Genomic DNA, 18,728 nt, shown 5'->3' with positions numbered 1-18,728 from the left:
ATGTTCAATTTTAGTAAATCCTCCTAAACAGTTATCCAATATGGTTTTGCTAATTTCCACCCCTAGCAACTTGTGAGAAAGTATTTCAGTTACCCAACAGTCTCACCAACACTTGGTAAGAACATTTGGTTTTACTTATTGGCTATTTAAATATCCTCTTTGTAAAAGAATTTGATCAAGTCTTCTGCCCATTTTAAAAACTGGATTATCTGTCCTTACTGAATTTTAGGAATTCTTTAGGCATCACTGATATGAGTATTTAGTCATATATGTGTTACAAATATCTTCTCCCACTCTTACAGCTTGTCTTTTTACTCTCCTGTTACCTTTAGATTAACAAAAGTTTTAATTTTAATTTAGTCCCAATTTCTCAAATTTTTCCTTTATGATTTTAAAGAATTCTTCCCCAACATGGTATAAGATCATGAAGATACATCCACCATGTTAACTTCTAGAACGCTGTTCTACCTTTCACATTACAGTCCAAAATTCACCTGAGGGAGTTCCCGCTATGGCACAGTGGGTTAAGGATCCAGTGTTGCCACAGCTGTGGGGTAGGTTGCAGCTGTGGCTTGGAGTCAATCGTTGGTCCATATGCCTGGGTGTGGCCACAAAAAAAAAAAAAAGGAATCAACCAGAAACTGACCTTTATCTATGGTGTGAAGCAGGAGGGTCAAGGTTCATTTTCCCATATGAATGTCCCACTGACATGGCAACTTTTATTGAAAATAATTCCCCTACTGCTCAGCAATTCCACCTGTCACATAAGTGACCATAGGTGAGCGTTTGTGTCCTGACTCTTGACTGTGTTGTCTATCTGTGCGTCCTAACATCAATATTATACTTTCTTAATTTCTGCCCCTGTTTGTCCTTCCTCTTCAAGACTGCCTTGACCATTTTTGGCCCATTTTCATTTCCATGTCAATCTGAGAAGGCAGCTTGTCAATTTCTACCCCCAAAAAAAGAAAGAAAAAGAAAAAGAAATCTGCTCGGATTTGATTGGGATAGCACTGAATGTATTAATTTAGGGAGAAATAATACCTTTATCATATAGAATTTTTCTAATCTATGAATTTGAGCTATCCCTCTATGTATTTAGTTTCTCAATTTATCTCAAGAATATTGTATAGTTTTCTCTGTAGAGATAGTTACGTAACCCATTATAAATATCCCTTAATATTTCTCGATGGTCTTATAAATTTTTCTTTTCTTTTCTTTTTTTTTTTTTTTTTTTTTGTCTTTTGTCCTTTTATGGCTGCACCAGTGGCATATGGAGGTTCTCAGGCTAGGGTCTAATCGGAGCTGTTGTTGCCGGCCTACACCAGAGCCACTGCAATGTCAGATCTGAGCCGCGTCTGCGACCTACACCACAGCTCACGGCAACGCCTGATCCTTAACCCACTGAGCAAGGCCAGGGATTGAACCCACAACCTCATGGCTCCTAGTCGGATTCGTTTCTGCTGTGCCACAATGGGAACTCCTACTTTTTCTTCTCAATTTAGATTTCTAGTTGTCTCGTCACCAACATGATTTTTTTTCAAAGTTCTCCAGGTGATTCTAATGTTCAGGCCAGGTTTGAGAACTAACATGATGTTTGATGAGTTAAGGAAGGATAAATATATTTTTTCCTATTCTTAGTAATCTTTATCTAACTTCTATGTGAAAATCCTTTGGCAGCGTTACCTTGGCAATCCTAGAGCCATTTCACAATTTTTATAAAAGATTGCATACTAAAAAACCATTTATGGTTGTAGTCCTGGCTTGCAGGGTTTTGTCACAATTGATGTTCCGGACTGTCGTACAGTACAGGCACCTGGCTGGCGCACAGTAAGTGTTCAATAAATTATGGTTGAAGTGTGTGACCTCGGGCAAGTAATTATTTCCTCTGGGCCTTAGTTTCCTTATGGTAAAATGCAGGTAACTGTGCTGCATACATCACTTGGCTGCTGAAAGTGTCGAATGGGGAAAAAAAAAAACAAAAAAAAAACTGTGAACTGTCTAATACTACATAATATAATATCATTATTCACATCCATTAGCTTTCCAATGTTTTGGAGACTCATCTTATCAAAAAAAAACCCCCAAAAAACCAAAAACCAAAAATAAACCTGCAAGCATTTAGTGTGGTCCTTCCACAAATAAACTAGTGGGAAGAAGCAGTCTAACAAGTATAAATGCCAAGCATATCCATCATAAACATCAAATTGAGAAAGTGGCTTCCACAGAGTGATAAGGAAAAATACTCAAAGTCAAGACAATTGGAACAGTCCTGCCTGGCAGAAACTGCACTAATGTCTACTCATAAAAACAGATGTGGCAAAGAAGACATATATAAAAACTACAAGAGGCTAACAGGAACTTTACTGCTCCTCTAAGTCATCTGGAAAAGGATTCATCAGAAACATTTTACAAGGGATAATTAGATCTTATGACTTAGGGAGTGGGAGGGAAAGACGACACATCAAATGATATTACACAGCAATTGCAGAGCATGAGACAGATCACTTACGCTGTAGCCCTCCTCTAAAAGGCAGTGTGGCTCAGCAGTAACAAACCCAACTAGTATCCATGAGGATGTGGGCTGGATCCTTGGCCTCGCTCAGTGGGTTATGGATCCAGTACTGCTGTGGCTGTGGGGTGGGCCAACAGCTGCAGCTCTGATTCAGCCCTAGCCTGGGAACTTTCATATGCCGCAGGTGCAGCCCTGAAAAGACAAAAAATAAAATAAAAAATAAAAAGCAGTGGCTCTGCTTATTCTGCCAAAAATACTTGTTGCTATCTGACCCATAGCCGGGGACCCCTTTCTGTTTTTCCTTCCTCCATTCCAACCCAAAGATAACTTTTCTTTCCAATAATTCCATTTTAAAAAGAGCTGCCCAATCTTAATATTTTCCTTTTGTTTCTCGATCAGATCCTAAACTTGCAACTTAAACTTTTTCTGACTCTTTCTTTTTACTATTTTACTAAAATGTGCCTCCACTGTTTGTGCTTTAAAGCAACAGCCAACTTCTAGGAGCGATCTGTCAAAGCTTAGTCTTCACTGTTCTCTTCAGATGTAATATTAAAAACCAAAACAATTCAGCTACTTGAGCTGGCCAGCATTCAATTGCTCCTCCTAATTTCTCATTGATGTCTTCTTATGAATTTTCATTAGCCCTAAGAGATGAAAGGAAACACAAAGATGTACACACTTTCGAGAAAAAGAGACCACTTGCAAGTGAGACATCTGCCACCTTCCTTAAAGCACAATGGATGGCAGAAACTTCAGAAGGTTCAAATGACACTGCTCAACTCCAATCCCTAGGTAAATGTCTGCGAGTTATTGGATATGAAACAATAACGAAAGGTATTAAGGACAGTAGGGAACCAGGGTTCCAAGAGAAGGGAAAACTGTTTAGATGTATAATTTATCTCCTGTGCCCTGCTGGTCACAGAAAGCACAGTCCTCAGATATTCTAGGAACTCGATCTGCCACCTTCAAAGATTCACTTAGCTTCCAAGCCATTACTCAAGGTATCAAGTTGGCCTGTCCTGCTAAAGATGGGTAAATCCTCCTAACTTACAGTAGTTGCTCAATTTCAAGTTTGTATAGTTTTCAGAGTCCTCAAATAGAAATCCAGCCATTTTCCAGGAGGATCATGCAAGTCTTAAACTAAACCTTTCTTCATTCCCACACTGATCTTTATCTAAAAGACATGAAGAAGATCAGTTTTCATTAACCCTCAGAAGATAAGTTCCCCCATATTGTCGGTCCCTCTCTTCAACATAACAATAATACTGATTTAAGGCCAAAAGAATGATGTGGCTGAGGAAATACCGGTGCTGTCATCACAGAAAAGAGGTGAGAAACAGTGTCTGAAAAATACTGATTTCTCAAATTGCTTCTCTAGTCTAGTCATCTGTAAACTTGATCTCTCAAATTCTTCTCCTTGGAAGAATGAAGATAGTCTTATGAGGGAGGGAGAAGAGACCCTATTTTAAGGAACGAGAATTCAGAGAATTAAGTGTAAAGCACCATACTGGAGTTCCCATCATGGCTCAGCAATAACAAACCCAACTAGTATCCTTGAGGATGAGGGTTTGATCCCTGGCCTCACTCAGTGGGTTAAGGATCCGTTGCTGAGAGCTTCAATGTAGGTTGAAGAGGCAGCTCGGATCTGGTGATGTGCTGTGGCTGTGGCTGTGGCCAGCAGCTGCAGCTCTGATTCCACCCCTAGCTTGGGAGCTTCCATATGCTGCGAGTACAGCCCTAAAAAGACAAAGACAAAACAAAACAAAACACACCATACTAAGTATTCTCATTGGAAGGCAGCTTTGTAGAGGTGGAGAACCCTGGACTTCACAGCAGGACCCACCTGGGTTCATATGCTGCCTGTGCCCCTACTAGCTGTTTACTTGTGTTACAAGCATCATCTTGAACCTCAGCTTCATCCTCTGCCAGTGAGGACAATATTATTTCATAGGGTTGTGAGGATTAACTAACGCCATGAAAAGCACCTGGTACCTTATGGCAGGCAGTGAATGTTAGTGCCTTATTATAAACAAGGCTATTTTTTTCTGCAAAAATATCACTGCCCTTTTCAGATTTGGCCTTAAGTCCTAGGCAAAATTTTAAGATTCAGTTTGCACAAGAGCTTTTCAACGATAAGCATTCAGAAACACAATCACATTATTCAGAAAATATGATATTTCAGAATGACAACTAGCCTCAAGCTCAAAACAAAACCAAGAATGTGCCTAACCTCCTGGAAAAGCATATGATCATCAGCTTGGTACAATTAGCGCTTTTTACAGTTTATATTAACAAACTACCAACTATTGCTAAAGCCCATTCACCAAGCACATGACCTACAATCTCAAGTCTCATCCTGGGTTCACTTTTCCTCTGAAACTCCGTAGAGCATAACAATTTGAAAGCATCTAGATTTTGGAGTACAAAAACCAGCTGCGTCTTAGCAAGCCATCAACCATAAAGCTGCTTAGTTCTGCACCAAACCTTGCTGTCCAGAGGCTCAGATCAGCCACTCAGGAGTAAAGAGGTGTTTTAGTGTGTTAAACTAAACCTACAAACATGGCTGCGCCCTAAGGGAGAGATTAATGTGTCTGAACAAGAGACTACCCATCTCGTCCCATTTCCCCAACCTAAAAAAGGAGGTTGAAGGTAAGGCCTCCTTAGCAATGGGACTTGCCTTCTGCAGGAAAGGATTCTGATCCATTCTTGTCACTTCTGAACTCACCACCTCCCCTGCTAAGCGGACAGACCGCGGAGTGGACACTGACCTTGCAAGAAATGCAAAACCAACTTTGGGTCGCAGAAGTGACGCGCCCCCGACCTTACCCTCACTGGAGTTCCCGACGGTCTCGGCTCCACCGGCAGCCCCGGGTTCCAACGCCAGCACCGCTAGGACCAGCAGCGGAAGGAGCCCCATAGCTGCCAGAGCCGGGCCCCACAGCCTTGCCGGCGCTACCCCGGGGCGCCCGCGCCCGGCGCCATCACTCGCCAGGTGCAAACGCCACACACCTGCCAGCCCCACGGACCCGGAGCGCGCCCCTGCCGCGAGAGGGTTCCTGTTCCGGCAGTCAGCCCCGCAGCGCAGTCCCGCACCCCCTCCCGCCACTCACGTCACCCAAGCCTGGTCTGGGGGGCGGGGCCCCGGGCGGGGGCGGAGCGGGGGGGCGTGTCCTGGAGGGCCGCATCTCTTTCCACCCAGCCCAGCTTTTGAGGCTTCCGCTCCGGCACTGGTGATCCCTGGAAGTTCTGCGATGTAACCTGTACTTCTCACTTTTGTATCCCTCGCACTTACGCAAGCCAATGTTCGAGTAAAAAATAACCCTTTCGGTTGCGGCCTAACGTCTCCAGGCTCTCGTCCCGTGTTTAACTGTCTTTTGTAAAAAGAAAAAAAAAAAAAAGAGGAATCTGGCGTTCAATACGTTAGAATTGATCGTTTCTCCCTGTCGCAATTATCTTAGCTGCTCGGGGCGATGCTGGTATGGAAATGCGGAGGCAATGCCGTTTCGGTAGTGGTTACTGAGCTAGTGAAGAGTGCCACATTTAAAAAATAAAGTTTCATTTTCTCTAAGCGGAATATCTTCGAAGGCTCAAGACCTTCGTTTGAACTTCCTCTCTCAAATTTTATACCTTAGGTCTGTTTAAAGGGCAGTAGTCCACGTGACAGCTGGCTTCCTGAGAAGATTGTGGAATTAGATCTAGAAACTCAAAGATCTTTGGGAAAAATTGCCCTTTTTCTGCTCTTTAACTTTTTCATTTATATGAACGGGATAACTATGTTGAAAATTACATATTCGGTTAGCCCACTACTAAACTAAAAATCTATAGCAATCACCATGATATTAACAGGCACAACTCTTTCCTGTCCTTCCTCTGCCTGTTCACACATGCTGGTAGCACTATTTATTCCTATGGCATTTATTCACTGTCCCACGTGTCCTCTTTTCTTTATCCTTCAGTACATGAAATCCCAGGACGATGATAGCAGCGATTATAAGGGTAACGTTTGGATCAGTGAATGGAATATTCAATAAATTGTGTCTGATAATTGATTAACTGTACTTTCATGGGTAAGGAAGATTAGATTCTGTCTCATGCTGTCAGAACGAAATTCCAAAGTAATAAATAAAACTCTGAGAGGAGAAATACACATTGTTTTATTTTTATATTATTTATTTATTTTTGTCTTTTTGCCATTTCTTGGGCTGCTCCCGAGGCACATGGAGGTTCCCAGGCTAGGGGTTGAATCAGAGCCACAGCCGCCGGCCTACACCACAGCCACAGCCATGCTGGATCCTTAATCCACTGAGCAAGGCCAGGGATCGAACCCATGTCCTCATGGATCCTAGTGGGTTTCTTAACCACTGACCCACGACAGGAACTCCAAGAATCATATTTTAGAAGGCAACTTATTTATCAGGAAGTGTTTATTAAAGGCAAATTTAAAAGCAATAAATATATATAGTGTAAGCTTTGTTTTTTTTTAATATACAGTCACGTTTATATGCATGGGAAGTTTGAAAGAACATTATCAAAATCTTTAAAATAGTTTATTTCCAGGTGATTGAATTGAGTGATTTTCTTTGCACATCTCTGCAGTTTACAAATATTCTACATTGTGTATGCCTTTTGAAAAAAAAATTAAAGTTTAAAAAAGCTACATGTCATCCTAAGGCTTTTCTTATAAAAGCATTCAGGATAACAGTCCATCTTCCCGGGTATGACATATGCTTATCATGATGTAGCTCCTGTCCAGCTCTCCAGATTCTTGCTGCAACTTAACTCACCTTCTCTGTGCTGGCTGAGTCAATTTCATGTCCCTGAACTAACCCCATTCTCTTTCCTCCACACTTTTGCATTGCAGTGCCCTGTGCCTGCAGAGGACAGTTGATGACGGAAGTGTCGATAATCAGAACAGGGCCTCATTTGCCTCTAAAACACTGTGACAACCTTGGGAAGCATATTGGCTGGGGTTCCTTGATCATGTCAAATTTCCACAAGCAACCTTGTGAAGCAAATGGGCTCAGCAGTTTTGCAGATGAGTGTTTATCCCTATGAATTGATAGGAAACACAAAAACTGACAAGATTCACAAATCTGAGATGTAGATAGCGAGAGCCTTAAGGTCTGCTTAAAATTTAGAAAAGGAAGGTAGGCAAGCAGCCTATCCTAGATTTTTGACAAAACCCAAGACACCTTGGATGGAGGTGGGAATAGGGCTCCAGGGGAAAGACAGGAAAGGTCCTCTGTGAAGTCTGGTCATTTGTCACATCTCATTCTAACCTCACCCTTGCTCTGCATTTTTTAACACTTTTGTTCTTCCTGTGGGTTACATTCTTTGGACCTTATTTATTTTTTTCTTTTTAGGGCCACACCCACAGCATATGGAGGTTCCCAGGCTAAGAGGCGAATTGGAGCTATAGCCACTGGCTTACACCACAGCCACAGCAGTGGCAGATCTGAGCCAAGTATGCAACCTACACCATAGCTCAGGGCAACTCGGGATCTTTAACCCACTGAGTGAGGCCAGGGATTGAACCTGTGTCCTCATGGATACTAGTCAGATGCATTTCTGCTGAGCCATGGCAGGAACTCTCTTGGACTGTGTTTATTAAATTAAATTCAATAAGTATTTATTTAGTTGCTTATAAGGAAATCATTATGCTAGGAAATTAATTCATTTAGTCCATAAATATGTACTCAGTGGCTTCTATGTGTCAGGCTGAATACTAGATGCTGAGTAGTGGAACTATGGAAACAATTGAAATGTTTCCTGCCCACAAGCAGTTTGTGGTGGTGAGTGAATTTGAGCCATGTATGGATAATGAAGCCTCAATATGCTTAGTGCAATAACAGAAGTACAAGGAATAATTGTGGTGAAGATTGGGAGCAATTAATTTTAGGGTTTCAGGAAAGGTTTTATTAAAAAAAATTTTTTTTAATGAGTTTTGAAAGCTGAGTGGATGATCAACAAGGAAACAGAACCAGTATAGGGATGGAAGTGTGGGCTTTTCATACAAGAAAGAGAGATTTATCATGTTTTATATGGTGTGCATAGCAGTGTGAAACAGAACACCCATAGGGGATTGCAAGAAATCTAATGTAGCAAATGCTTATTTATAGAATTTCAGCCTAATGCCTGGAATGTTTAGATGTTTAATACATTGTGACTGAATAGGTAGTAAAGTTAGTTAAGGGTCTAGAATGTCAAATTAAAGAACTGTTAAGGATTTTTTTTTTCCTGAAAAAATAATCACTACAGGTTTTAAAAATCAAAGTACCACAAGATTGGCTATGCGTTGATAATTGAAGCTGGGAGATGGGTGCATGAGTGTTCACAATAATACTCTCTACTTTTGGATATGTTTGAAACTTTTAATAATATAGTTTAAAAGAACATACTTACCAAAAGTGAGTGTTTAAAAGATGAGATTCATAATACTGGGTCCTGTTCTTAAAACCACATGCTCCCGTTGGGGATTCAAGAAAAGCACGTGAGGAGTTCCCAGCGTGGCGCAGTGGTTAACAAATCCGACTAGGAACCATGAGGTTGCGGGTTCGATCCCTGCCCTTGCTCAGTGGGTTAACGATCCGGTGTTGCTGTGAGCTGTGGTGGAGGTTGCAGACGCGGCTCGGATCCCGCGTTGCTGTGGCTCTGGTGTAGGCTGGTGGCTACAGCTCCGATTCAACCCCTAGCCTGGGAACCCCCATATGCCGCAGGAGCGGCCCAAGAAATGGCAAAAAGGCAAAACAAACAAACAAACAAACAAACAAAAAGCACATGAAAAGGCATATGTGAAAGTGTCGAAATCATAAAAGGAGAGAGGAGTAATCCATGTGGACTCTAGTAATTCATAAAATTTACATGAAAATAGTAAAACTTAGAAAAAAAAACCTTTTTTTTTTTTTTTTTTGGCCACCCAGGCATGTGGAAGTTCCCTGGGCCAGGGATTAAAGATGTTGAACCAGTGGGACTTGGAAGACCCTAACCACTGTAGTCAGATTCTTAATCCACTGTACCAGTGGGAACTCCCAAGTATTCTTTAGTTGTTCATTGTGTAGGCTATGTGGTCTGCCTAGAAAGCCAAAGTAATGTAAAATAAGTATTCAAGGCGATGTTTAAAAATGGATACAAACCTTGTGGCTCAGCAGGTTACAAACCAGGGCTAGTATCCATGAGGCTGCGGGTTGGACCCCTGGCCTCACTCAGGGGGTTAAGGATCTTGAGTTGCAGTGAGCTGTGCTGTAGGTCACAGATGCAGCTCGGATCCCTCCTTGCTGTGGCTGTGGCTGTGACTGTTTTGCTGTAGGCTGGCAGCTACCCTCTAGCCTGGGAACTTCCAGGAGCAGCCCTTCAAAAAAGAAAAAGAAAAAAAAAGATACAAAGAGGATAGGGAAACTTACTTTGAAAAACCGCAGAATCCAGTCTCCGCAAAGTGTTTACCTAAAAGCCATGAGAAAGTACGTTGGCTCACGCCAGAAGCCCCCAAATTACTAAACCTGGGCACGGCGGAGCTTCCCCAGGTGGAGCTGGTCTGAACAAAAATAAGCCTCAGAAAATCCCTGCAGCTCAGCGCGGGGCGTGGAGTTCGGCTTGACTCCACCCCCTCCACGAACTCAGCCCTGTGATTGGTCGTGACGCTTCCAAAGCTGCCCAATTGCATCTGAGCAGCTGCTTTAGCGTCTCTTTGTTTGCCCGGAGGAACATGGCGGATCGCCTGACACAGCTACAGGACGCCGTGAACTCGGTGAGCAATTGTACTCGATTTGTCTCCGTCTTCTTTCCTGAGAGAAAGCAAGTTAGAAAAAGGGACTTGGGGGGCAAGCTTGGAAGTGGGGAGCGTCTTTCAGCAACGCACGCTCGGGTCGGCGGGAGGCGGCGCCGCGGTCTGTGAGGCCGAGGCGGCGGGTGGAATGGTGCGGAGCTGCGGGAGCCCGCGGCCTCAGCCTGCGAGGTGGAGGGTCTCCCTGCCTAGTCTCAGGCCTCACGGCCTCGTCATGTTCTCTAGGAACGGCTTTATTTTCTTGTCAGCGGTGCTTATGGGGTCGCCCCTCTTGCGGGGAAGAGAGAGGAAGCGGAAACTCCCTCCCGCCCCCATCCATTTTAACCCTTGGAGGGAAACCCGTGTTCTTAACCATTGGATTGGACCTTAGCGAAGAGTAATCCTTCGCCCAAATTTTCAGGTTGGGGCGGGAGTGACGGTAAAGTGAGTAATTTTGTTTCATCTCGGTCGGTTCCTGTAGACTAAGGGTCGTTGCATCTCTTGGCCACTCCCCCAGCGTAAGTCAAGTTTGGGGAAAACTGACATCTTTATGATAGTGAATCTTCTGATCCTTGTCTCTTTTTTTAAAGTTTTTAAAAATGTCTGCCAAAAGTTTTACTCCCTATTAAAAGTCAGATCTTGTAATTGGCCCTCTTACTTTGAACCTTCTGATTATTTTTCCTGTTGTGTGAAGTGAAAAGTGATGCAAACCAAGGGATTCATATACTTATTACCGTTAAGAGCTAAATTGTTTTCTATCGGTAGTTACATTTCTCTCATTCTGTTTGTAATTTGATGTCCCAGAGAAGATGCCTATAGATGTTGACAGGAAAATCCAGGTACCTCTTGCTAGTTTTTTTTCTCACTAGAAGCAAATAGGCTGGCATTCTTGTTATTGCTCAGTCTTTGTACATGAGCAGTAAGTGTGAATGTACACATATTGAGTGTGAATCTGCATGTTAAAAACTGATCTACTTTGCCTATGAGGGCCAGCCCCTAAATGTCGATGAATTCACCAAGGTAAATTCTACCTTTGGTGACTTTTCTGGGCTACTGAACAACCTTCCTTGGGGAGACAGTCCTTTGAGGTTTTACAAAATCAAATTGTAATGATGCTGTTTGATAGAAATGTTATTTTAGGGGAAATATCGCATAGTCATCCATGTCTCCTGGCCAGAAGGATAGTAAGAACAAAGTGAATATGGCCTTTACTCCAAAAGTGGGCATACTGATCATTGGATTTTGCAGAGAAGCCTCTAGGTTAACTAGTATGTGTAGAAGCACTATAATGTTTATGGAGAGATACTCCTTAAGGAGTTTGCAGTCTGATTAGAAAGACATCATATACTCAAGAGACATTTAAATAAATGACACAAAAGCAGTATATGGTTAGGGAGTTGAATTGAGTGTTTTCAGCAGTAAGTGCTGAAGTAAAAGTGGGCTAGTGAGTGCTGTTAGTTAAAATGGAGGGAGTCTTAGTGTTTTTCTGACTCATAATTGTAAAATTATTAAAATATAATTTTATCCTCTGAGAACTTCATGAGAGCAGAAACTGTCTTGTTCACGCTCTAACTTAGAATGTTTATATAGTTATATACAGTTGATATATCATAGTGTTGATTTTTGATAAATATTTGGTGAATAACTGGATCTTGAGAGCTTCACAAGGACAGAGCATAGTCACAGTGTTGAATATTTTTGTATTTTCTCTGTTCCTCATAACAATGCTGTAATGTGAGAATATTCCCAATTTAAAATTTCTTTTAAAACTCTATTTGCCAGAATTAGAATCCACATTTGTATAGCTTCAGAGCACTTATGGCCACTCCCTTACATTTGCAAAATGTGAGCAAATGCAGTGTTATCAGGAATGAATTTATCACTAGTCAGGTATATGAAAGAGTAGTAGGTAATGAACAAGTTGAGTTGACCTAGATTATTGAAAGCTTGGAAAGAGCCTTAAAGAGTTGGAGATTATCTTGAAGGCGATGCTAGGGTGAGCTCAAGATTTTTGAGCAGGGTTAAGTAAATGACATAGTGAGCTAGAAAATCATGAGGCTATTGTAAATAACTCTTGTGTGAGGTAATTGGTTGAACTAAAACAGCAGTGCGATGGGAGGAGGAAAAGGTAAAGATTTGTAGTAGTATTAACAGGATTTGAAGATGAAAGTTGAGAGTCTGAAGTTAGATTGGTTGACTAGAAGATTTTCAATACAAATTAAGTATTAAACAAAGGAAACAGTTAACTTTGAGTTCTGTCATTCTAATAATGGCAGTCAAACTTAGTGGGAATACTTGTTCACTGATTGCAGATAAGGAATTGAGGTTTAAGAGGTCAGGACTGTTGAGAGAAGTTGGTGGGGAGGGAAAGAGACTTAGGTTTGGAAATAGTAATGTTACCGAGCCAGATAGATGTGTTTGCTGAGGGTGCAGTAATCCAAACACTGAGATGCCTGAAGTTTGCAGCAGAGAGGGCTTTATTTATTCAGGAGACAGCCAAGTGAGGAGAAAGGAGAACAAATTTCAGATTGCTTCCCAGAAGTCAAGAAGCTTGAGATATTTATGGAATAAAGAAGCAGGGTGGTCTCAGGAGTGGGGAAAGGTGAGGTATTGGCATATATTTCTGTTATTTTATGATCAGTGGTCCCAACTATTCTTAACTGGTCTGAACTGGGTGGAAGCCCACTTCAGATTTTCCAAATTTCTGGAAAACAACTTAATAAGCTCCTCTTACCTTGGTGACCCATACATCAGGAGCATTATCTTTAGGGGTGGTAAGAAGAGCTGCATGAAGCTTGAAGGGTATACAATTAGGGAAAAAAAGAAAAACAAAAACTAAAGCAGACTTAGTCATTAAAGGCAGGTTACAAGCAGAGTATTTTCTAACAAGTTGTTCCCTTGAGTTGTAAGACACACTCAAGTATTTTTGTTAAGATGCCAGCTTTTGTTAACCCTATGAAATACGGTTTCAGTAAGGGTTTGTTATTCTTGACCTTTAGAACTTTTAGAGCACTAGAAGTTTATAGCTTGAGTCCTGGAGAAAAAAATTTTGTTTTGTTGTTTTGGTCTTTTTTATTTAGGGCTGTACCAGCGGCACAGAAGTTCCTGGGCTAGGGGTCAAATTGGAGCTGTAGCTGCCGGCTTACACCATAGCACAGCCACAGCCACTCCAGATCTGAGTTGCATCTGCCACCTGCACCACAGCTCGTGGCAACACTGGATCCTTAACCCACTGAATGAGGTCAGGTGTTGAACCTGCATCCTCATGGATACTAGTCAGGTTCATTACTGCTGAGCCACAATAACAACTCCCAAGAAAAACATTTTGGAATACTTAAGGTGTGGTCTTTCTCCCACCATTTCTTTATAGTTGTAATTACTCTGGTTTCAGAAAAGGAATCATATGCTTTGGAGTCAAATTTTAAAATTTACCCTGGGGTAAATTTTAGATATTTGCCTGTTAGATTTGCTTTTTTCTACCACTGTTGCCCTGAAAGTCTTAACTTGTGCTTGCAATCAGTATTGGCATATATTTCTGTTATCATTCTGTTATCTCGGGAAGAAAAATAATTATTTTGTGTTTCTCTTTAACTGTTGCAACTAAATAAATGCCAATGGAAGTTTCTTTGCATGACTAAAATATTTCGTTGTTAGTAACTTGCTTAATCCAGGATTTATCATATTTTATTCTCTTGCTCAGTCATCATTATTATAGAAACATTATTAATGCCAATAAAATCCTGAAAGCTGATAAATCCTTTCTAATTTTGCCACATTTCTTTTGGCCTGTAGCTTGCAGATCAGTTTTGTAATGCCATTGGAGTGTTGCAGCAGTGTGGTCCTCCTGCCTCTTTCAGTAATATTCAGACAACCATTAACAAAGATCAGCCAGCTAATCCTACGGAAGGTAAATAGATTTTTTTTTTTTGGCTTCTTTTAATTTGACTCTCCCGCATTGCCTGTAATCCCATAAAATTAGATTTATTGAAAAAGTCATCTTATTCATGGCTTTCTAAAAATGTTATTGTTAGAGAATGTTACTACAAGTTTGTCATAAAAGAAATAAATTTTTGTTAGTCAATTTATATAACACCTTGTAGTTCTTTTTATGTTAAATAATGGATTTTTTACTCCTTTAGAGGAGAATTATATGAATTTAGCTGAATTTTACTTGAGGGACCTTAATAAGAAAGGCGTCTCATAAATTCCTTTATTCAAATGATCATCAAATTGTCCTGATACATAATGTACATTATGCTTGATTCCTAACTTGAGTTAATGTTAAAGCTGATTCTCAAACATGTAATAGGATTAATGTGTTAAAATTACACCTTAATCATTAGAAGCCTAGGACAGAAAAAGTTAAGAAGTTTTTTTGTTTCATTAACTTAAAAAATTTGATTGCTGTTTCTATAAACTTGAGGTTCTCAAATACCCTAAATGAGTACAATCTTTCTCTAGAATATGCCCAGCTATTTGCAGCGCTGATTGCACGAACAGCAAAAGACATTGATGTTTTGATAGATTCCTTACCCAGTGAAGAATCTACAGCTGCTTTACAGGTAAAAATCTCTTTTTCTGGAGTTCCCGTTGTGGCTCAGAAGTAGTGAACCTAACTAGTATCCATGAGGATTCGGGTTCAGTCCTTAGCCTTACTCAGTGGGTTAAGGATCTGGCATTGTGGTGAGCTGTGTGTTGGTCGCAGATTCGGCTTGGATCCTGTGTTGCTATGGCTGTGGTGTAGGCTGGAAGCTGCAGCTCTGATTTGACTACTAGCCTGGGAGCTTCCATATGGTTCAGATGCATTTGAATTAAAGGAGATAGCTTTAGTACCCTTCTTCCTTTTTTAAAGAAATTTTTTTTTTTTTTTTAAATTTTTGGCTGTGCCTATGCCATGTAAAAGTTCCCAGGCCAGGGATTAAACCTGTTCCACAGCAGTGGCCTGGCCTGCTACAGTGAGATGTGTATCCCACTGTGCCATAAGAGAACCCCTTTAATTCCTTTTATTATAATATTAAAAGGTACTCTCAATTTTAAAATGGGAATTTTATTGGAAACTACTTTAGTCTATTAAAGACTGCACTGAATATGTATAGTTGTCCAATTTTGAGTTATGAGGAAACTTCCCATTTTCCTCAGTTTGATTCTTTTCCTTGGAAAGAGTGAGAGGACGGTAGCATTCCAGACGTGGAGTAGAGCATAGTGTCTAAAAGCAGTGTGGAAAGGAGTCTCCTATAGAAATCTAGAGAGCTCTCATTGAAAAGTCATCTTTTAAATAGTTCATACAGGGAAAATTCTCAAGTTATATCTGATCTGAGGATTTATGCCACGGAAAAATCTATCACAGTGGTTGCACAGTCATCCAGATTTAGAAGTAGGTACTTCCACTGCAGTTTATTTCCTTAGAAGGAAATAATCTCCAAGTTTTTCATTTGTCAAAAGATTCTTAAATTTATGTCTTATAAAGGCTGCCAGCTTGTATAAGCTAGAAGAAGAAAATCATGAAGCTGCTACATGTCTGGAGGATGTTGTTTATCGAGGGGATATGCTTCTGGAAAAGATACAGAGTGCCCTTGCTGATATTGCGCAGTCACAGCTGAAGACAAGAAGTGGTACCCACAGCCAGTCTCTTCCAGACTCATAGCACCAGTGTACATATCATGTGGCCGAGAAGAGAACTGTTTCAGTGCCGTTAAGAATTCTACATCAGATTTAGATGTAAGCCTTATCAATAGTTAGAGAAACATTAAGCACTATGACACATGTTATCTTTTTAGCTATTTTTAATAGTCTTCTATTTTCATTTTTAATAAATAAGCTTGTAAAATTGTGATTGAACCAGCTTTAAACTGTCATTATGCTATTATTTTGTATTATCTTGAGTGAAATTATTGAGGCAGATATTGCACTTACAGTCAGAATATAATTAAACAGATGTACTATAGAATTGTATTGTGACATAATTTGTCTTTATTTTTGTCCTGTTTCTACAGCCTGTACAAGTGAAAACATCCCCCAAGCTAGAGGAGAAGATGGTAAATGCAGAAATGGTGGATATTTGAATTTAGGTTGATATCCTTCTGCCTCTTTAAAAGTGACATTGTAGAGTTCTGGTGCAGTGGATCAAGGATCTAGTGTTGTCACTGCAGTGGCTTGTGTCACTGCTGTGGCAAGGGTTCAGTCCCTGGCCCTGGAATTTCTGCATGCCACGGGCACAGCCAAAAAGAAAAAAATAAAATAAAGGTGACATTGTATAAATTTGGAGCTGGAGCAAGGAATGGTTCTGAAAACCACAGTGCTTTTTAAGAAACAGAGAAGTGTGGCCAGATGAAAGATTAAGTCACTTTTGTGGAAGCTTTTTCTTTCTTTCTTTCTTTCTTTCTTTTTTTTTTTGGTCTTTTTGCCATTTCTTGTTCTGCTCCTGCGGCATATGGAGGTTCCCAGGCTAGGGGTCTAATCGGAGATGTAGCTGCCAGCCTACGCTAGAGCCACAGCAACTCAGGATCCGAGCCGCGTCTGCAGCCTACACCACAGCTCACGGCAACGCCAGATCGTTAACCCACTGAGCAAGGGCGGGGATCGAACCCAAAACCTCATGGTTCCTAGTCGGATTCATTAACCATTGCGCCACTACGGGAACTCCCTTTTTTCTCTTTTTCTAGACCCTCATACCCATTCTAGATCATCTCCATATTTGTTTCTAATGAGAAATCCTCTTCTCTGGAATTCCCATCCTTCTGTGAGAGAAATTTTCTTCATTCTCAACTATCTTTTCCCATATCTCTTCACCTGCTTTTTGTCTTTTTAGTACTGCACCAGCAGCATTTGGAGGTTCCCAGGCTAGGGGTCAAATCGGAACTGTAGGCGCTGGCCTAAGCCACAGCCATATCAATGCCAGGTCTGAACCATGTCTGTGACCTACACCACAGCTCACAGCAACTCCAGATCCTTAACCCACTGAGCAAGCCCAGGGATCCAACCCACGTCTTCATAGATGCTAGTCAGATTTGTTTCCGCTGAGCCATGACGGAAACTCCCACCTGCTTTTTTTCATTTTTCTCCTTAATTTGTACAGTGAGGTAGGTATGTTTTCTGAGTCATTGATTCCTTCTCATTCTTTTTATTTATCCAAAGGTCTGGCTTCTGATATTGTAAACCTCTCAACCTTTATTGCTGCATTCTCACTGACCAAAACATACTACAATGTCATTTTCTCCATTCTACCTTACTTTGTTATTGCTGATAATCGTGTCAGTGTTATCAAGTGTGATTAGGCATTTAGCTCTTGGATCTCTTTGAATCCAATGATTATCTCCACTAGAAAGTTGGAATTGACATGTGTTCCACATTGTAACCGATTTTATCTCCTAAGGTCACATTTTTCAGGATATCTTGAGCTGTATTTCCTGTAATCTGTTACTATCCAGAGTTTAAGAAAACTTAAGAAAGGTGGAAATTCTCCCTATTTCCATTAAAATCAAGCTCTTCTACAATTCTTGAAAAATACTGCCTAGAGGTACATTTTAACTCCAGTAAGACAATTTATAGAATCATTAACTTTTAAAATTGTCAAATGTTGGAGTTCCTGTTGTGGCTCAGTGGATTAAGGATTTAGTCATTGTTGTCTCTGTGAGGATGCAGGTTTGATCCTTGGTCTTGCTCAATGGGTTTAGGATCTGGTGTATCTGCAAGCTGTGGTGTGGTTTGCAGATTCGGCTTGGATCCAGCTGGGGTCGAATTGGAGCTGTAGCTGCCGGCCTACACCACAGGCACGGCAGTGCCAGATCCGAGCCACGTCTGGGACCTATACCCATTGAGTGAGGCCAGGGATGGAACCCAAACCTCATGGTTCCTAGTCAGATTCGTTTCAGCTGTGCCATGACGGGAAATCCAGGAAAGTTAAGCCTTAATCTGGTAGACTGACTACTGTTAAAATATTACTCTTAGCTGAAAGAAACTTCGTAAATTTGGAATTGCCTCCCCCCCTCCCCCCCAGTTTAAGGCATTCTAGAAAAAGGACACACACATTCTGAAGTATTCATAAAGGTTGTATAACATAATTCATAGATTGCAGCAGCTTCTCTCTGCCATCATTTTGTGGACATGGCTGTTGGAGCAAGAGGCCCTTGGAGCTGCAATAGATATATAGGCAGTGATGATCTTGCTGCCTAGCTTACAACTCTGGCAGGACTGAAAACCATGGATTTCCATGTCTTTGATCCCCGGGTCCCTCCCTTCCCTTTTATCCAGATTTAAGTTGTTTTAAGGAGAAGAATCCCAGATGAGTCTCTTCCCAAAGAAATACAGGTCCTATTTCCCCCGTTGGAATTTTCTGGAGACCTCAGGGAAGAAAGGCTTTGTTGCATGTAGACACCCAAATTTCTGTCATACTTGGTCCAGTGGTCAAAAGAGGCATCTGAATTCAACTTGGGGGCAGGGTAGCCAGTGAGAGAGGGA

At 41.2% G+C, this 18,728-nt stretch overlaps 2 protein-coding genes across 3 annotated transcripts in view; one reads left to right on the top strand and one right to left on the bottom strand.

Annotated features, from left to right (window-relative positions):
- Positions 1-5,637, bottom strand: part of TM7SF3 (transmembrane 7 superfamily member 3) — a 41,606-nt gene extending 35,969 nt beyond the window's left edge. Inside the window, exon 1 of the mRNA XM_047787338.1 lies at positions 5,339-5,637. Within this exon, the coding sequence (XP_047643294.1) occupies positions 5,339-5,429 (91 nt within the window). The 5' untranslated portion in view covers positions 5,430-5,637. The remainder of the gene's footprint in view (positions 1-5,338) is intronic.
- Positions 5,638-10,176: 4,539 nt separating this feature from the next.
- On the top strand, positions 10,177-16,549 carry MED21 (mediator complex subunit 21). 2 transcript variants are annotated; one of them, XR_007135856.1, is made up of 5 exons: positions 10,177-10,256; positions 14,064-14,178; positions 14,733-14,833; positions 15,739-15,989; positions 16,265-16,549. XR_007135856.1 is itself a non-coding variant. In XM_047787337.1 (4 exons), the coding sequence occupies exons 1-4, from the start codon at positions 10,215-10,217 to the stop codon at positions 15,913-15,915; spliced, it is 435 nt and encodes a 144-aa protein (XP_047643293.1). In that variant the 5' UTR covers positions 10,177-10,214; the 3' UTR covers positions 15,916-16,218. The 2 variants fall into 2 exon arrangements, 1 of the variants encoding a protein (XP_047643293.1); XM_047787337.1 differs by lacking the exon at positions 16,265-16,549 and having other exon boundaries at positions 15,739-16,218.
- The last annotated feature ends 2,179 nt before the right edge of the window (positions 16,550-18,728 follow it).

Source organism: Phacochoerus africanus, chromosome 7 (genome assembly GCF_016906955.1).
Source record: "Phacochoerus africanus isolate WHEZ1 chromosome 7, ROS_Pafr_v1, whole genome shotgun sequence".
Classification (NCBI taxonomy): Eukaryota; Metazoa; Chordata; class Mammalia; order Artiodactyla; family Suidae; genus Phacochoerus; species Phacochoerus africanus.
This window is presented reverse-complemented; position numbering and strand designations above follow the sequence as displayed.

Excerpts from the sequence above, each read along its gene's own strand:
- MED21 (XM_047787337.1), top strand. The coding sequence starts at position 10,215 with ATGGCGGATCGCCTGACACAGCTACAGGACGCCGTGAACTCG. Across the intron at positions 10,257-14,063 it reads TACAGGACGCCGTGAACTCG|CTTGCAGATCAGTTTTGTAA; the intron begins GTGAGCAATTGT and ends TTTGGCCTGTAG. Across the intron at positions 14,834-15,738 it reads AATCTACAGCTGCTTTACAG|GCTGCCAGCTTGTATAAGCT; the intron begins GTAAAAATCTCT and ends TGTCTTATAAAG.